This window comes from Glandiceps talaboti, chromosome 2 (genome assembly GCF_964340395.1).
Source record: "Glandiceps talaboti chromosome 2, keGlaTala1.1, whole genome shotgun sequence".
Lineage (NCBI taxonomy): Eukaryota > Metazoa > Hemichordata > Enteropneusta > Spengelidae > Glandiceps > Glandiceps talaboti.
In genome coordinates, this window is record NC_135550.1 from 10402199 (window position 1) to 10419195 (window position 16997).

The 16997-nt window shown below is 36.2% G+C and overlaps 1 protein-coding gene across 2 annotated transcripts in view; it reads left to right on the forward strand.

Moving 5' to 3' along the window:
• Positions 1 to 16997, forward strand: part of LOC144449988 (calpain-1 catalytic subunit-like) — a 50662-nt gene that overhangs the window by 27813 nt on the left and 5852 nt on the right. The window contains exons 5-15 of one of the 2 annotated variants that reach the window (XM_078140557.1): positions 649 to 901; positions 1403 to 1500; positions 2924 to 3001; positions 3430 to 3593; positions 4353 to 4525; positions 4844 to 5055; positions 7550 to 7595; positions 9927 to 9995; positions 12512 to 12589; positions 13255 to 13312; positions 16581 to 16642. In XM_078140557.1, the coding sequence (XP_077996683.1) occupies positions 649 to 901; positions 1403 to 1500; positions 2924 to 3001; positions 3430 to 3593; positions 4353 to 4525; positions 4844 to 5055; positions 7550 to 7595; positions 9927 to 9995; positions 12512 to 12589; positions 13255 to 13312; positions 16581 to 16642 (1291 nt within the window). The remainder of the gene's footprint in view (positions 1 to 648; positions 902 to 1402; positions 1501 to 2923; positions 3002 to 3429; positions 3594 to 4352; positions 4526 to 4843; positions 5056 to 7549; positions 7596 to 9926; positions 9996 to 12511; positions 12590 to 13254; positions 13313 to 16580; positions 16643 to 16997) is intronic. The other variant, XM_078140563.1, reaches the window with a different exon arrangement.

The following is a 16997-nucleotide window of genomic DNA, read 5'->3' on the forward strand; positions in this document are numbered from 1 at the left end:
AAACGATCTGATGGTGTAATTTATTCTACACACCAAAAGAAATCCTTAGTATGCAGTCAACTGTTTTAACAATGTCAGACGACAATTGTAATGTTATAGATGACATGCATCCACCTAATGAAATCATTTAAAATAGTTTAATTGAGGTTATTATGTATTATACGTATTAGGTATTTTCACTTGAGTATAAAAAATTACAAACTCTGTGTGTGTTCCTTAAAACCCAATCATAGCGGGGACTATGTCATTCTCAATCACTTGTTGAAACTGTAAATTACCCTTAATTGAAACTGTACATTACCCTATAACATAATAATAAAAATAATAATAATACATGGTTATTAAAACAAATTGTGACTCAAATAAAATGGTCAGATTCCGTGAGTTCACATATCAGTAAAATAAACACGTTGAGAAACAAAAACAAAAGTTGATCAGATAAAACAAGTTCTTAAAGTTATAAAAGTCTAATGAAATACAAAGTACAATGATTAAAGTGAAAGTGTCATTTATGAGGAACAAAAAGTACATTATTTGGGTTTTCAGTATTTTGTGATGTTAAGATCGTAGTTTTATGCCAAGTATGTTACTCTATATGTACTGGATAATGTTATTTACGAATGGCCTTGATTCTTGTCATCTGTACAGAATGAATGGCTCCTATGAAGCACTGAAAGGTGGCACGACTGTAGAAGCCATGGAGGACTTCACTGGTGGCGTTGCTGAACTGTATGATTTGAGAGGCAAACAACCCAAAAATCTGTTCAGTGTGATGAAGACAGCCATGGGAAGGCAGTCTCTGCTAGGTTGCTCCATCAATGCACATCCTAACCAAGTTGAAGCCAAGCAAAGCAATGGTCTCATTATGGGTCATGCATACAGTATCACTGGTGTCAGAAAGGTAAAAAACTATTATATTTCTGTTGACTATGAGACTATGATACTTGCCACTCACTGCCACAAGATACTTATCCAGAATGTGTTGTTTAATTCCCGGATCCATGCATAAATTTGTTATTTAGCAGCCCCCTGTACGTGTCTCCCTGTGCATGCTAAGGTCATTACTTTGGTTTCTTTGACTTTTGACAATCCTTAAATATTACCACACTTTTCACAGGCTCTAGGAAATTTCTCTATACATGCAATGGCTCATCATTCAGTGACCATGTAACATGTGATAGCTAAGTAATTGAACAATAATTGTGCATACTTTTGAAACAGCCTACAGTCTTTTTGCTAAGGTTTGTGATCGATGGAAGGGGAAATCTGGTAAACCCTGCAAAGATTTCTATACTTTGAACAATAGATTTCGGTGAGGAACCTCACAAGCAAATGACAAGGAAACTCAGATTTTACCTAGTTCCATCCCTCAACAAAAAAACACTTTCAATGTTATCAACAGGTTAATGTTAATACCAGAAGAGGAAGGCTAGATATTCAGTTGGTCCGTATCCGTAATCCATGGGGACAGACGGAATGGAATGGACCCTGGAGTGACAAGTAAGTCTAAAATACAGTACAACAACAAAAATGGAAACATGTACATCATTTAATACTAGATTAAAATATAATCAATCAAAGAAATAAGAAGTACTTGTACAAGTTTTGTAATAAAATGTATTCAATGAGTAAAATGTTGCTACATACAGTTGAATTTTATTTGTAAAAAATATTAAGTCGTACATTCATTTCTTGAACATCATCACCACATCACATGCACATACAGAGTGATTCTTTCAAATTCCGAACAGAGGCTGACTGTGGTATCAGTATTCAAAAGGCAGTTGCTATGGAAATGATTCAGATGTGAAAGAAAAAAAGTCCAATTTCACTTACCAGAGATTAACAGATGTATCTATAGCAGTATCCAATATCTTGAATTCTTCCCCCGTATATGTATTTATATTATCTAAACGAACAGTGAAGGTGGAAGGGAAATATCCCTGATTGGCTGCCATCACCATGTAAAAGTATCCCTGATTGGCTGCCATCACCATGTAAAAGTATCCCTGATTGGCTGCCATCACCATGTAAAAGTATCCCTGATTGGCTGCCATCACCATGTAAAAGTATCTCTGATTGGCTGCCATCACCATGTAAAAGTATCCCTGGTTGGCTGCCATCACCATGTAAAAGTATCTCTGATTGGCTGCCAGCACCATGTAAAAGTATCCCTGATTGGCAGCCATCACCATGTAAAAGTATCCCTGATTGGCTGCCATCACCAATTAAAAGTATCCCTGGTTGGCTGCCATCACCATGTAAAAGTATCTCTGATTGGCTGCCAGCACCATGTAAAAGTATCCCTGATTGGCTGCCATCACCATGTAAAAGTATCCCTGATTGGCTGCCATCACCATGTAAAAGTATCCCTGATTGGCTGCCATCACCATGTAAAAGTATCCCTGATTGACTACCATTACCATGTAAAGGTATCCCTCATTGGCTGCCATCACCAATTAAAAGTATCCCTGGTTGGCTGCCATCACCATGTAAAAGTATCTCTGATTGGCTGCCATCACCATGTAAAAGTATCCCTGATTGGCTGCCATCACCAATTAAAAGTATCCCTGGTTGGCTGCCATCACCATGTAAAAGTATCTCTGATTGGCTGCCAGCACCATGTAAAAGTATCCCTGATTGGCTGCCATCACCATGTAAAAGTATCCCTGATTGGCTGCCATCACCATGTAAAAGTATCCCTGATTGACTACCATTACCATGTAAAGGTATCCCTCATTGGCTGCCATCACCATGTAAAAGTATCCCTGATTGGCTGCCATCACCATGTAAAGGTATCCCTCATTGGCTGCCATCACCATGTAAAAGTATCCCTGATTGGTTGCCATTTGTGCTATAATAGCACCATTGTTCAATTTTGCATAGCACCAAAACTGACTGTCATCTTATTGTATTGTAACAGTGCTGGTGAATGGGAATACATCTCGGATAAGGAACGCAAGGAGTTAGAACTGGTTTCTCAAGATGATGGTGAATTCTGGTAAGACACCACTTTGTCATGTTGTGAAATAATTACTAGTGTCAATCAAAATAACTCCTTAGCAAAGATCAATGATTTAATATATATATATATATTGTGTATTTGATACTGAACTGGTGTACATTTATCATAAAGTTGTGATTTTGTAATTATGCAGCATCTCTTTCATTGAAATTGCTTGTACACATCAAGTCATGTACAAACATGTATAGCTGTACATTGTATAAATAGCAAAATTAAGCTTTCTTCACATTAGTTGTAGATACTTTTATTCATTTTGCATTGTTTTACCCATGCTCAGCGTTGTCATACAAAATTGATAACCTTAATAATACTGTTACAGCATCATGAGGCAAGCTAGTAATAATTCATGGTTCCCAGTTTTCTTCAATATTGTAATAAAAGTGATGACAATTTTGTCTTTGAAGGATGCAATACCAAGACTTTACGAAAGAGTTTGAACGTGCTGAAATTGTGAACTTGACCCCAGATGAACTGAGTGACGGAGTCCAAGGCAAGAAATGGGACGCTAGTTTCAGTGATTGCAGGTGGCAGAAAGGAGCCACTGCTGGTGGATGCCGTAACTTTCCGGGTAAGGTTCTTTGTGCAGAAATACGTGAAGGTCACTGTATCGAGTAACTTATGGCCAGTTCCTTGACAGCTGTATCTAGTAACTTATAGCCAGTTCCATAACAACTTTATCTAGTAACGTATCGCCAGTTCAACTACAACTTAAACTCAATAAATTGGTGAGCAACAACTGTCTTTTTTCAGTTTTATGAAGGGCTGAGGTCACTTCTGTCGTTGCAATACTGAAATGAAACATAACAATCAATAATAAACTTTATGTTCAGACAGTTTTATAAACAGATTAACGTGACCAGGTCACCAATATTTAGAATGCTATCCAGTTAGATTTTTCAACCCAAATGGGCCCAGCTCTTTCAGTTTGAAAGTGTTTTCATTGAGACACTGTTAATGAGGATCTCAACATCTGTATTATCAAAGAAAGACTGTCTAATCAGACTGACTTTGTCTCATATGTGAATGTCTGGTATCACTGACCTGTCCACAAATTATAGGACAATATGTTAAACACCAATTGATAGCACATCAGTGTTGGGGCGGGCGGGGGGTGGGGGGGGGGGGTGGGAGGGAGGGGGTTGGCTATGTCTTTGAACATAGAAGACTTGTTACAGTGACATTTCAACAGTACCTGTTAATGATGTACTGTCCACATGTTGTAACAGTCCTATGTGTTCATACATCATTCTCTTCTAGACACATTCTTTAGTGATGTGTTTGTCCAAACTGTAACAGTCCCATGTATTTATACGCTATTATCTTGTAGACACATTCTATATCAATCCACAAATCAGGATGACACTGACAGAGGAAGATGATGACGATCCTGATGATGATGATGAAGGTTGCAGTGTCATCGTGGCTCTCATGCAGAAAAATAGACGTCGTCAAAGAAAACTTGGCAAAGAAATGTTGACCATTGGCTTTGCTATATATGAGGTAGGAAGTGATCAACAATAGGCACACACACACATGTAGATACACGTAGTAAAAAAAACAAGCAGTTCTTACACTCCAAGAAAACTTGGCCCCAAAGAATGTTGACCATTGGTTTTGCCATATATGAGGTAAGGAGTTATCAGAAAACAGACACACAGATATTGTAGATAGTAAAATTAAAATCAGTTCGTACAACTCAACAACGTTCCCAGGATAATCATAAAAATGTCTCTACTACCATGAACACATAACATCCAAGAACCTTCTGTGTGCCCTAAAAAATATGAAAACCAATGTTACTGTTTTGTTTTTTAACAGATTGATGCAAATACTCCTTCTCCCCTACCAAAAGACTACTTCCTGTATCATGCTTCCAAGGCCCGATCAAACACATTTGTCAACTCGCGTGAAATCAGTGGTCGTTTCAAGTTGCCTAAAGGAGACTACATCGTAGTGCCATCCACGTTTGACCCTAATGAGGATGGTGAGTTCATGCTGAGACTCATCTCTGTGAAAGCCAGCTCCTCAGCGTGAGTATACTATGGGTATTTATTCCATGTACCACAGATTTCTTGCACTGGTGTACATACAATATGCATATTAGTGGTATTTGTAGTACTGCAACTAGTGCAGGATTGAAAACATAACTGCCTACCTGTATGCAAATCATATGCAGATGAGCAAGTTTGTTCCTTGCAGATGAAATTGTTTGATTGCACAGTATGATTTTTACAGAGATTTGCTGTTTTGGATAAACTTAATAGAGCACCCCATGCCGCACGAGTATCAGTGTGGGTACTCCGAGGTATTTGCACTCTTCATTGCAGTGTTTTCTGCTTTACTTTCATGCCTATATACACTGCCAGCACTCGTGCAAATACCCTGAGTATACCTCACTGGCACTCATGACATCTCATCTTCCACAATTTCTTTGTCTTGACAAATACAACAAGTGTCAAGATAATGAGATTATGGTAAATATGATGTCATCACCAGCGGTTTTCCCAAAAACCTTTGCAGGAAATAAAAAAACATTGGCTGAAAACATGTAGGGTGTATAGCTAAGTAGGTCTTTGTTACAAGATTTCAAAGTTGAATAATTCACATAGGTGCTATTTTATCACCCAATATTTTTATGTAAGTTGATAACAGTAATCAATACAAGTGTACTAAAAGCAGAAAAAAGTCTGACTGGACTTATATGCTAAAAATGACAAGTTATAATGCCGCTAAGTCTATAATTGTGCAGTCAATATGTAGAAGAACACACTGATGTGAAGAATAGTCTCTTATAGCGCGATGCCAATGCATGGTATGATGTACATTTGTGTGTGATGTGATGTCATACTTAGTCTAGTTACTATACATGTAGTTGTTCTGTATGATCACTTTCTAACGTATAGTCAAATGGACAAATTCGGCTGAAAATCTAGCTAGTTGAATTTCCTGCTATGCTTGGGAAGGGATGAACAGCACATATCAGTAATAATCCATCACACACTGACAGGCAGTTGTAATTGGTTTATACTTTGTTCAGTTTACTACAAACTCAATCTCCAGTTTGAATGTAAGTGACGTGAAGATACAATAACATCAGCACATTTATATCAATCCTCCAATTAGCATAAACTATCGCTGTCTCTTGGTCGTAAGAACAGAATGCTGTGCTAGAGAAATCCATTTGACAATATGATGGAGGTGATCGCAACGCGTATAGGACTAGACTAAGTCATACTATGTCATGTCATGCAGTGATGTCTATTGAAAACCTTATGATGAAGCAGTGTGTTAGTACATGTAGTACTATGGACAATGAAATGCGATGCTTATGCAAGGTGAATGTGATGTAATCATGTGATGTGACGCAGTGTAATGTACTGAGTGAGGTGCAATGATATGGCAATTGAATGTAATGCTGTGATGGGATGGGATGTGATGGGATGTGATGACATGTGGTATGACCTGACCTGACCTGATCTGACCTAAGCATCTCCTGGTATACAATAGAATATGGAGTTACATAGTTCCACTTTCAACATGAGTTTCATCCGGATCCTACCAGAACACTTCCACCCAACCTTATATATCAGTTACTGACATGACCAATAAAGAAATCATTGAAAGAAACTCTCATTTAATATTTCTCTCATTACATGAAAGAGCTGAATTCTTGCATTTTCTTGCAATAGCCCATAGCAAAGCTACCCTATAAAGACACAAGATAATCAACTTTATGTTTCTCTTAAATCACAAGTAGGTGATATAAAATCATGATATGACACTCCAGAACCCATAGTTTATGAAAATATATTTATTTCCTGGAGTGGCTTTCCGGTCCACAGTGTTTGGAATGTATGAGAATAGTAATTAATCACCCACCAGAGTTGATATTAAATTATATAATTTTTTGTCAAGCTATTAAAAAAAAACCTCCTTGCTGTCAGTATTTTTAAATGTGTACAATTATGTTATATCAAGTGCTTCAGTCTGTATTGTAGTTATTACATCACATAAACCTTTGACACATGTTTAAAGAGCTTGTTGAGATTAGTTTCAAATGCATTGGTTTGGAATGACCTGGAAGTGTTATTGTTTGTTTACACATAGACCCTAGTACAGTGGTTTATGGGAGGTCATGTAAAGTAGTATCTAGAGAGATAATGCCAGAGTGGTGGTGATTATCACAGACTAGTCAATCATTAACCGGTTTACTCAACATGGCTTCAAGGTACAGGTGTGTGTGTGTGTGTGTGTGACAAGGCAGACAATAGTCGGACATCAAGTTCTCATATAGTCTGCCCGTAGCTTGACCTCCCAAATTCTGTCATGTGTATCTGTCCCAATATCTTTGTTAACTTAGATTAGAAGTTTGTGTTTCATGAATGATTTATATTATGCCTGTTGTAGTAGCCAAGTGCAGTCTTGCCTGCATTGCCGTACATGGCTTCACAGGACTTCAAGTAGGACATGCATTTTATTCTTCCGTGATCATTTCACTAACTATGGTTGATTTTTGTGTCATAGGGAGGCAGATGAAGAGACTGGACCCATTGAGAGTACTACACCTCAGGTATGGTTTGTTTGTTTTTTTCTATGAAAAATTTTGAATTATTTAAAAACTGTAGGACATGTTCTGTGATTTGATCTATTTTGGTCCTCATATTGTCATGGCTTACTGAAACTGAAACATGAGTTTCCTGTTATTTGAACACCATGTGTGTATTAAATATTTCACTTGAATATTGAGCCATTGTGGATAAAAATGAAATGTTTTTTTCTTTTTGATATGTTATAGCCAAGTAATTTACATCAATACAAGCGTAGTGGACTTTAACCTGTGTGGTATATTTCACTGGACTACAAAAAATGCAAAAATATGTAGTGACTAAAATGCCTTCTTGTATATGAACACATTATACCAGTCTGGTAATTAGTGAAAATTGGTCTTTGAAAATTAGTTAAAAGACTGTAAAATCGCAAAATTTTCTAGGAGCGAAAATATCTAGTATTTAGTGTAATGTTTAGCTGTATATATACACCACGTTGTAAGAGGTGGAATGTCAAGACTGTACCAAAGCCCACACATAATAACGACAGTGTTTTGTAGCTAAGAGAGAAGCAGGGATTTTATTGATTTGTTTGAGTTGTAGGTACATGTAGGAGCATTCTTCAACTTGTTTGAATCCCTGCATGTTCTATCAAGGAGCCAGTTTACAATGCATTGCCCTGTAAATTTAATGCACGTACCACTGTTCTGTTTACCCAAAAAATCTTGTGTTCCTCCTTTCTTTTTTGATGTTGTAATCATTTTATTGCTTTGAAAATTGAAACCAGAGAGTAATAGCTATGTTTTAATACTAAGTTTTCTGAAAAGTGGTCATATGGATTAGGATTGAGTATTTTATTTTGATTTTTTTTTAGCAATTTTATCATGGTTTTTGACTTAGCATATCAATGTGAAACAACATATGCCAAGTCCTTGTTTGTAGCTCCATAAATTGCACGAGATTAATAATTGTGTCAAATGTTTGTTATTATCCGTAGAATATCAAGCTTTTTAAACACAATTTTAAAGCATTTTTGCATTGTATTGACTTACAAACACAGTCTTGGTCAATATTGTTTCACTTGGTTTTTCAAGTAGGAAGCCATGGTAACAGTGTTATATAAGTTAAAAATCCAAAACAAATACCCAATCCTCATCCATATGGCCACTTTAACATTAAAAAATGTTGACATGTATGCATGCACAGTATCCCAGTCTTGCTTTATTCAACGCTTTCCATAATATTGAAAGTTAGATATCGTTAATTTGTAGAGTAACAGTACTTCTAGGTATCGATATGAAGCATTCCTGCTGTTTATTCATTTGTTGTAACTCCCTAAAGTAGAATGTGCCTCGGGGATCAATCCATGAAAACAAGTTATTTAAATCTCTCAATTCTTTGCCATTTAAAAGTTTGTTCCTCGTTCTTTTGAAATAATAAAAGAAATTTGGGGTCGACCATCTTGTTTTCAAAGAAATGGACTCTAAATTATTTTCCCACTAAGTTAACACCGTGTTCAGTGGCCATTTTGGATTCTAAAGTTGGTGAATATTGTTTTGAACTCATTTCGAAAAATGGCAAGGTGACCCCTGATTTTTTGTCACGGTGTTAATTGAAAGTGGTTTGAGTGAGTTCCTTGAAAAAAATAGCAGCAAATTTAAAGTTTATCATTGTATTTCCGAGGTACATTCTACATGACTGTGTATGCTTTCTCTCGTGGTTCTGTGCTGTTTATTAACAAACTCTTGTCTCTTGGTGTAATTGCACACTTGCTTTCTATTAACAGAGATACAGACCTGCTCCTGTTTCCCCAGCACGTGATGCATTTACTGTATGTTATAAACTAACCTAACCTAATACTAATATAAGCTAAACTAATCTAAGCTAACCTAGGCAACTCTTGTACCATGCCCTAGCTGTCTTATCATTTCCCTTTGAAATGTCTGTTAATGTTTCACCGTTTCTCAACAAAATGATGGTTTCAAATTTATCAGAACAAATCAAATCAAATCAAACTATGGGGTGAAGGGCATTACCAGAGTTAAAAAGCTAAAAATAAATCTAACTTTATACTACTTATTATCTCATTAAACATCCACCTGTCAAATTCTTTGTATAATATAATGTTTTTTCAGCACCACTGTCATGATGTATGATGTATCAATTTTGTCAACTTTTGTGCATTCCATACAACACACCATGCAGCGCCTTCACAATCACAATACACACATTTTTTCAGCTTTTTTTTTTGCTTCTCACATATCACTTTCCATGTATGTATCCTGTGTTCACTTTTTCTCATCCACCCATCTATTCATCGCTCCATTCACCCATCGTTCCTCTGGCACGTCCAGCCTGTTGCTCCAGCCGGTGAAGCTGCCGACGACAATGAACTTTTCCCAGCTGCCCCAGTTGCTGGGGAGGTAAAAATGATGGACATATATTGGAGATGCTTAAAACCTTTGCTACTATCATAACATATTTTTAGTCAAACTCGTGGTTATGTGAAATAATTATTCTAATATTAAACAGTAATGTCAAGGTGTTTGATTTTTTAGGGGATAGCTTTTCTATAGAAAGACTTAATAAGTTTGACTTGACCTATGACCTAAGAGCCATGACCTAGCTTCCGGCAATCTATGACATCTCTGTACACTGAACAGCTATACCTCACATCCAGTTAAAATACTTTGTTTGTCATATTAGTGAATGATTTCCACGATGACTCTGTCACTGAAATTGTGCAATACATGTACTGGACAGAAAGGGTGCTACATGTTCAGAGACAGAGAGACTCATTGGCTTTGTACGAAGCTAGGCTGTGGTTTATGGTATCATGTACACTGTGACCATTGAATCAAAGTGTTTTCATATCTGATAATGTTGACTCTTGTGTGTGCGTGTGTGCCCTAGAAGTGCATGGTTTTAGCATGCCAGTGTTTTGCAGCTTGAAATATAGTGTATAGGAATTGATAGACGAACAGGAACAGTTTACATCACGTTTTCTCAAGAGTCGTTTTTTGCCTTCACCTATCCTGCCACTGCCACTGCCGCCACCGCCACCACCACCATCATGATATATCTGCACAAAGAAACAAGAAAGAATTAAGTTCATGGTACTTTCTGCTCACAGAGTCAAAGTTTTCAGATGGTAAAATCCGATACTTTATTGCCTGGAATAGAAGTTCATTAGCATTGAAAATGCAATTAATTCCACACAATTTGAGAGAAGTTAAGCCAGTATGTAAACACAGTGTTATAATAGTGAGGGTTCAGAGAAGTCATCAGATATAGTATTAAATATGCCTTATTGTGTTTACCCACTTGGTAGCCATAGGAACAGCATAAGAGGCCCCCCCCCCCAGATTAATGAGGGTTAACATTGCCAAAATGGATGACAATACCAGCAGTAGCTTCCTATGTAAAGAAAAGCATTATAAAAAGTTTCAGAAGTTTCTACAAAAATCAGTTTACAAAGAACGGAAGCAGAATTATTTCAATTGCCTGAAAATTCTATTGATTTATGTTGTCAAATAGTGAGAGATCAATTTTCAATGTATGCTGAAGAACTCGTGGATTCTAGCGCACACTTCAACCCAAATGGCTGCTGCCAAAGAGCGCCCCCTGGTGGTCACACATTACAATCTTCTACTTTTGTCACTACCTAGCGTACAGCATACTGTATTAGTTTAAATATCTATAGTAATTTACAATTCCTATGTATCCATCAGAACTTTAAAGTTGTTTTATCAATATGAAATTATTTGAGGAGGGGTATAATGCCACAAAACAGAAGGAAGGATTTATCTACCGAGACTAGCATCTCTATTGACAGGTTTTGTTGCCAAGACAACAATATTTGCTACTGCGTGTGTATCATGCTTTAAAATCGCACACTAGTTGATCTCAGTGCAAGTTTAAAATTTTGCTGTAATCAGGCACCACGGCACCATCACTTTGATCACATGGTATTTCAACTTTTAATAGGTCTTTGAGTTTGAAATAATCCATAAATGGAAAATAAGGTATTTGACTCTCAGAATTAACTAATATAAATGATAACATGAACTGAAGGATTTCTGGTTTATGACATTTCCTATCACTTTTGTTGTGAGCGAATGAGTGGAAAGGAGTGCCCTCCAGCACCAAATCTTGTAGTCTACTGATAACGCTTACTATTTCGAAACAGCTTTTCCTGTTCACAACCATGTAAACGTGTGGAAAGACATATGCTACACTAATACATGCATCCTGATTTCAAAACTGACAATTCATTGCATGTACTGAGCTGTGTGTTCAACTTTGATAATTGACTACTACTACATCAGTCATTCATCTGTAAGGTACGCCATGACAGGGCGCCCTCACACATCGGTCAATCCCTCCCATGTGAGAGGAGGGCGGAACCGACATGACATATCTTACAGTCTACATCAGCCATGTGATGACTGGTTCATTGACAGAACTAGTCAGTCAGTCAGTTACATTGCTATTCATAATACTAATCCGTTACAAGCCACATCTTGGCATTACAAGTACCCATCTTTGAATGCAAGAAAAAGTACCCCTTTCATACATTTGCTTATGAAAAATATTTGCAGACATGAATTGTAAAAAACAGTCTCTTTATTGGTGTCTGTGTAAGCATTTGAAAAAGTCCCTGAAGTGTCAAAACTAGTAATTCATTCCGCCCATTAATTTGTACCGAATTACTGCAGACAAGTGTTCTGCCATGAAACCTAAAACATTTGGAGATTTTTTGCAAATGAAAATCACAGTCATATATTTAAATATCCTGTTTTGTTTTTTAAGTCCTTCAATTTTATTAGTCACACCTTCAAAAAGGAAGACAAATTGTGCTTGTAATGTGAAAGATATCCTAAGTTATTGTTACAAATCATCAGTTAGTGATACCTGTTTATTTACGTTTTGTCCACAGCCTAGTAAACCCTTAACTCCTGCACAACAAGCTCAGGAAGAAAAATTCAAGGAATTCTTCTTCAAACTGACCGGAGATGTAAGTAGACCTGTATTTTCACACGCCTCTATTTGTTGTAAATTAAATACCTGACATTGTCATGGTCTGATAATCAACAGAAAAATAGCATCAGCCAAAAAAAAAATTCAGGTTGTGTGAAATTTGGTAATGCTGTGTCAAACTTTGAACAAACAAATTTTCAATGTTTTATTGGTCTAGAAATGTAACAACATACAAATGGTGTAAGATTTCATAGTCACTACAGTGTCCAATAAACTTTGATGTAATTTATTGTAATGTGGCATAGCTAAATTATCATGACAAAGACTTGTATGGTACATCTGATTATATGAATATTATGACATCTATTTTGAGAAAAGCAGATTTAGATAAAGTAGAAGCCTATTTTGATACAGTGGAATTCTATGTTGATAAAGTGGAATTCTATGTTGATAAAGTGGAATTCTATGTTGATAAAGTGGAAGTCTATGTTGATAAAGTAGAAGTCTATTTTGATAAAGTGGGCTTCTGTTTTGATAAAGTAGATTTCTTTGATAAAGTAGGCTTCTGTTTAGATGAAGTAGATTTCTATTTTGATAAAGTAGAATTGTACTATATAAAGAACCATGTACAGTTATATAATTTAATGGTGAATCTTCAGTTCTGTATTCCATTCACACCTTGTGATATATTTTTTCTTCAAGGACATGGAAGTTGATGCCTGGGAACTCCAGGAGATCCTGAATGCAGCTCTGAGGAAAGGTAAGACATCATATATATACAAACAAACCTGTTTCTATAGCAATCCAGAAAGTGACCAATCAGCAATGGCCAAAATGATAAACAAAGACTGTTTCTATAGCTATCCAGAAAGTGACCAATCAGCAATGGCCAAAATGACAAACAAAGACTGTTTCTATAGCAATCCAGAAACTGACCAATCAGCAGTGACCAGAAAAGACAAACAAAGACTGTTGTTATAGCAATCCAGAAACTGACCAATCAGTACTGACCAGAAATGACAAAGACTGTTGTTATAGCAATCCAGAAACTGACCAATCAGCAATGACCAGAAATGACAAAGAAAGACTGTTTCTACAGCAATTCAGAAACAGACCAATCAGTAATGACCAGGAATGACAAACAGAGACTGTTTCTATAGTAATCCAGAAACTAACCAATCAACAATGGCCAGGAAAGATACTAAAAAATGACTGTCTGAAAAAAAACTGCTTGCATCCAATCATGCATGGTACAGTTATTAACATCAGAATGTTTTGATTATCTACATAACCATGAGCCAACATTCTGACAGCATCAAATTTATTTGCATATCATTATTAATATTTTATCAGATAACATTATGCCATCTTTCAACTCACATCCATTTAACATTAAATGTGATATGAAATTCAAAACTCATTACATTGACTGTGTGAAGTTTTTTGCTTGTGAAATTCAAATCTTCTTTACTATCTCATAGTAATATAATTTACTGATGTCATAATTATAGCATTTGAATATACAATAATTGCATGAATGATACTCATATTCACATTAATTAAATCTGTGCATTTGAATGGAATGATTAACATAAATATTAATATATTTATCAATATGCTAATCAGATTGTCATTATGCATAAATAATCTAATTTTTTTTCCATTGAATTCATCTTCTCATATTCATAATGCCTGTTTTTTTCTGCCTTGGCCAACACTGAATATTAACTCCTCCATCGTAAGTGAATACTTGGAAATCTTAATGAAGTATGGCTGCATATTTTATAGTGAGCAAATCCAAATGACGACACGTATTGTATGAAACACAGAACCCATCTCTGCGTTCTCATGAACAGACTTCTCACCTGCCATCCCTCTGTAGTAAATGGTGTCTTCCAGCTGGGTTTCTACACTTTGTCAAGGGGGTGGGATGGCAGGGTACTCATATATATGTAACATCTGCATTTGTATTCATACTTGTTTCTCATGATCCCCTCCATCTGCATGCTTTATCTTTATCGCAACCAACAGACCTTGGTGAGCAAATAATGTGGTAACTTTCTCTCAATATTGTGTGTGTCTCTGTTGTAAAGTCTAACCTGTGTGGTGGCAACTAACTGTATACTTGCATATCAGGCAAATAGTGTCTGGTGTTTTGAAGTGCTGGGTGTCTCTTTTGTGCTAGGTATATATATATATATAGCGATAAATACATGTCGGTTAACGGTGCTGTAATATCACTTGGTTGCACCTAAGTTGCACTAAAAGCTAATGTAAATGAAAGACTATTGATTAAATTATAAAGAACACAAGCCCTTAGACTGTAAGATACATTGTGTTGCTGTGCCCTCACCAGCCTCCTCTCCCCAACCGAGGTGTGAGGGCGCCCCATCACAGTGTACCTTACAGACTAATGCTGTAGATAACCTGGTACATGTATTGCACATGCACAATATGTTAGTGAGTTAGACAGTGTTATCAGTGCCACAGTTTAGTTTACAATGGCTTGATTGCATGATTTAAAACATGTACAAAACGATAATATTTGCCAACCTAGACTCTAAAGATATACAATCATGTCATACCACACTGGCAGCTATCATTTCACTGGAGTGAAAGCTGATAGTATGACAGGACAAGTGGTATCTTACATTTGCCAACCAACCAACATGGCAAGAAAGTAGAATTCACTGTTTGCTCAATGATAACAATTCTGTCAATCATGAAAGTGTGTTATAGTATACTTCCATACATCAATAAACTTCAAAGACAGACAGTATACCAGCTTTTGGTAATGAAACTTAATTTTAACAGAATTTAATTCATATTTCTATAAGTTAGGAAATTTTGGTGTATTGGCCATTACTTTATTTGGATATGGTCAATAAATGTACTTGTGAACCAAAGAAGAATAACTGTAGCACTGATATGTAAATTGCCATGATATGTTTTCACAGTGTCAGTCATCTGTGTGAGTGTACTGTGTATAATATGTAAATGTAGGAAGTGAACCGTCTGTCTATACATAGGATAAATATTAACAAATGTAGATACTCTTTTTGTAGTGTTGTATTTGTAGTAAATGTTGTTTAAAGTAGGGTTTCAAAAACCAGAATTGTCGTTATGTAACTTGGTTTTATAGTAATATTGTGGTAGTCTGCTTACAGTAGTTAAATCTCAATGTTGGATAGTTTTGACACTCATCTCGCCTCAACATGTGACACACGTGAGGTTAAAGACTAGCCTACCTTATAGTTCTTGTCGGATGGCTCTGCTACTATTTCAGCTATTGTAACTGCCGTTTTGATCAATTAAATTTCACCTGTCCTCACTAGGGAATGACAATGAAATTCAATTGATCAAAATGTCATTTAATATCACTGAAATAGCGTAGTAGTGTGTACAGTTGTTCTTCAAGACTACAGGTAGACTACAACCAAACTCATCCTGCAGCAAAAGATACTAAGATGGAATACTGGTTTCCTTGTTTTTGTATGATTTGTTGTATTGTTTGTTTGTTTGTTTGTTTGTTTGTTTGTTTGTGGTATATGCAGAAGTATTGTAGTTTAACTGCTAACTTAGTGTAACTGAAGACCACAATTGCAATCATTCAGCAGTAGTACTGTACACCATAGTTGTTATTGCAAATTATAGTAATTTGTTGTAGAGTAATGCAGAGTAACACCTTTATATAGTTACCTGGAGCACACTGCAACCTCTTAGACTGGAAGATCTGTCATTGGGCCACTTAATAATTGTACCCACATCAGTTTGGTTCTTATGAGTGGTTACATAAACAAAAACCATGACAGGATCCTTCAGTCTAAGTGCTTCTAGATGTTGAATAGATTCTTCATTGTAGGTGCTTCACATCCATAAAGGTTTGTGGTATTGAAATGCATGTTGTAGCGTAATTAACATTAAATGAATACATACCCACTACTAGAAAGAAATAAGCCAGCACCCTTCTTTGTATTACAGTGTTGTTATTTTGTCTATTAAAAGGTGTTTTTATATTCCCTCAACAGAACTTGTAGCCAGTGATGGATTTTCCCTGGAATCCTGTAAGAGTATGGTAGCCATGTTTGATGTATCCTTGCTTATATAATGCATTTATGAAGCATGATTTTATGACATTAGTAGTCTAAGAATGCCTTGATGTTTATGGCAAACAGATCTTACTAGATGCACAAAGCATATTGGTCAATGTGTGAAACTTTTTTTTTTTTTTTTTTTTTTTTTGGGTGGGGGGATGCATTTAATGTGGTAAATCAGTTAATGAAATTAGCTGTTTAGTTCCTGTTGATGTATAGTAGTCCAAGGCATTAAATGTGTCTACCTGGGAACAAGGTAAAATAAAGGAACATAGTTCACAGAGTCTGTATATTATTACATGTGTACCAATGACTACATACACCAGTATGCATATACATACTAGTGGTATT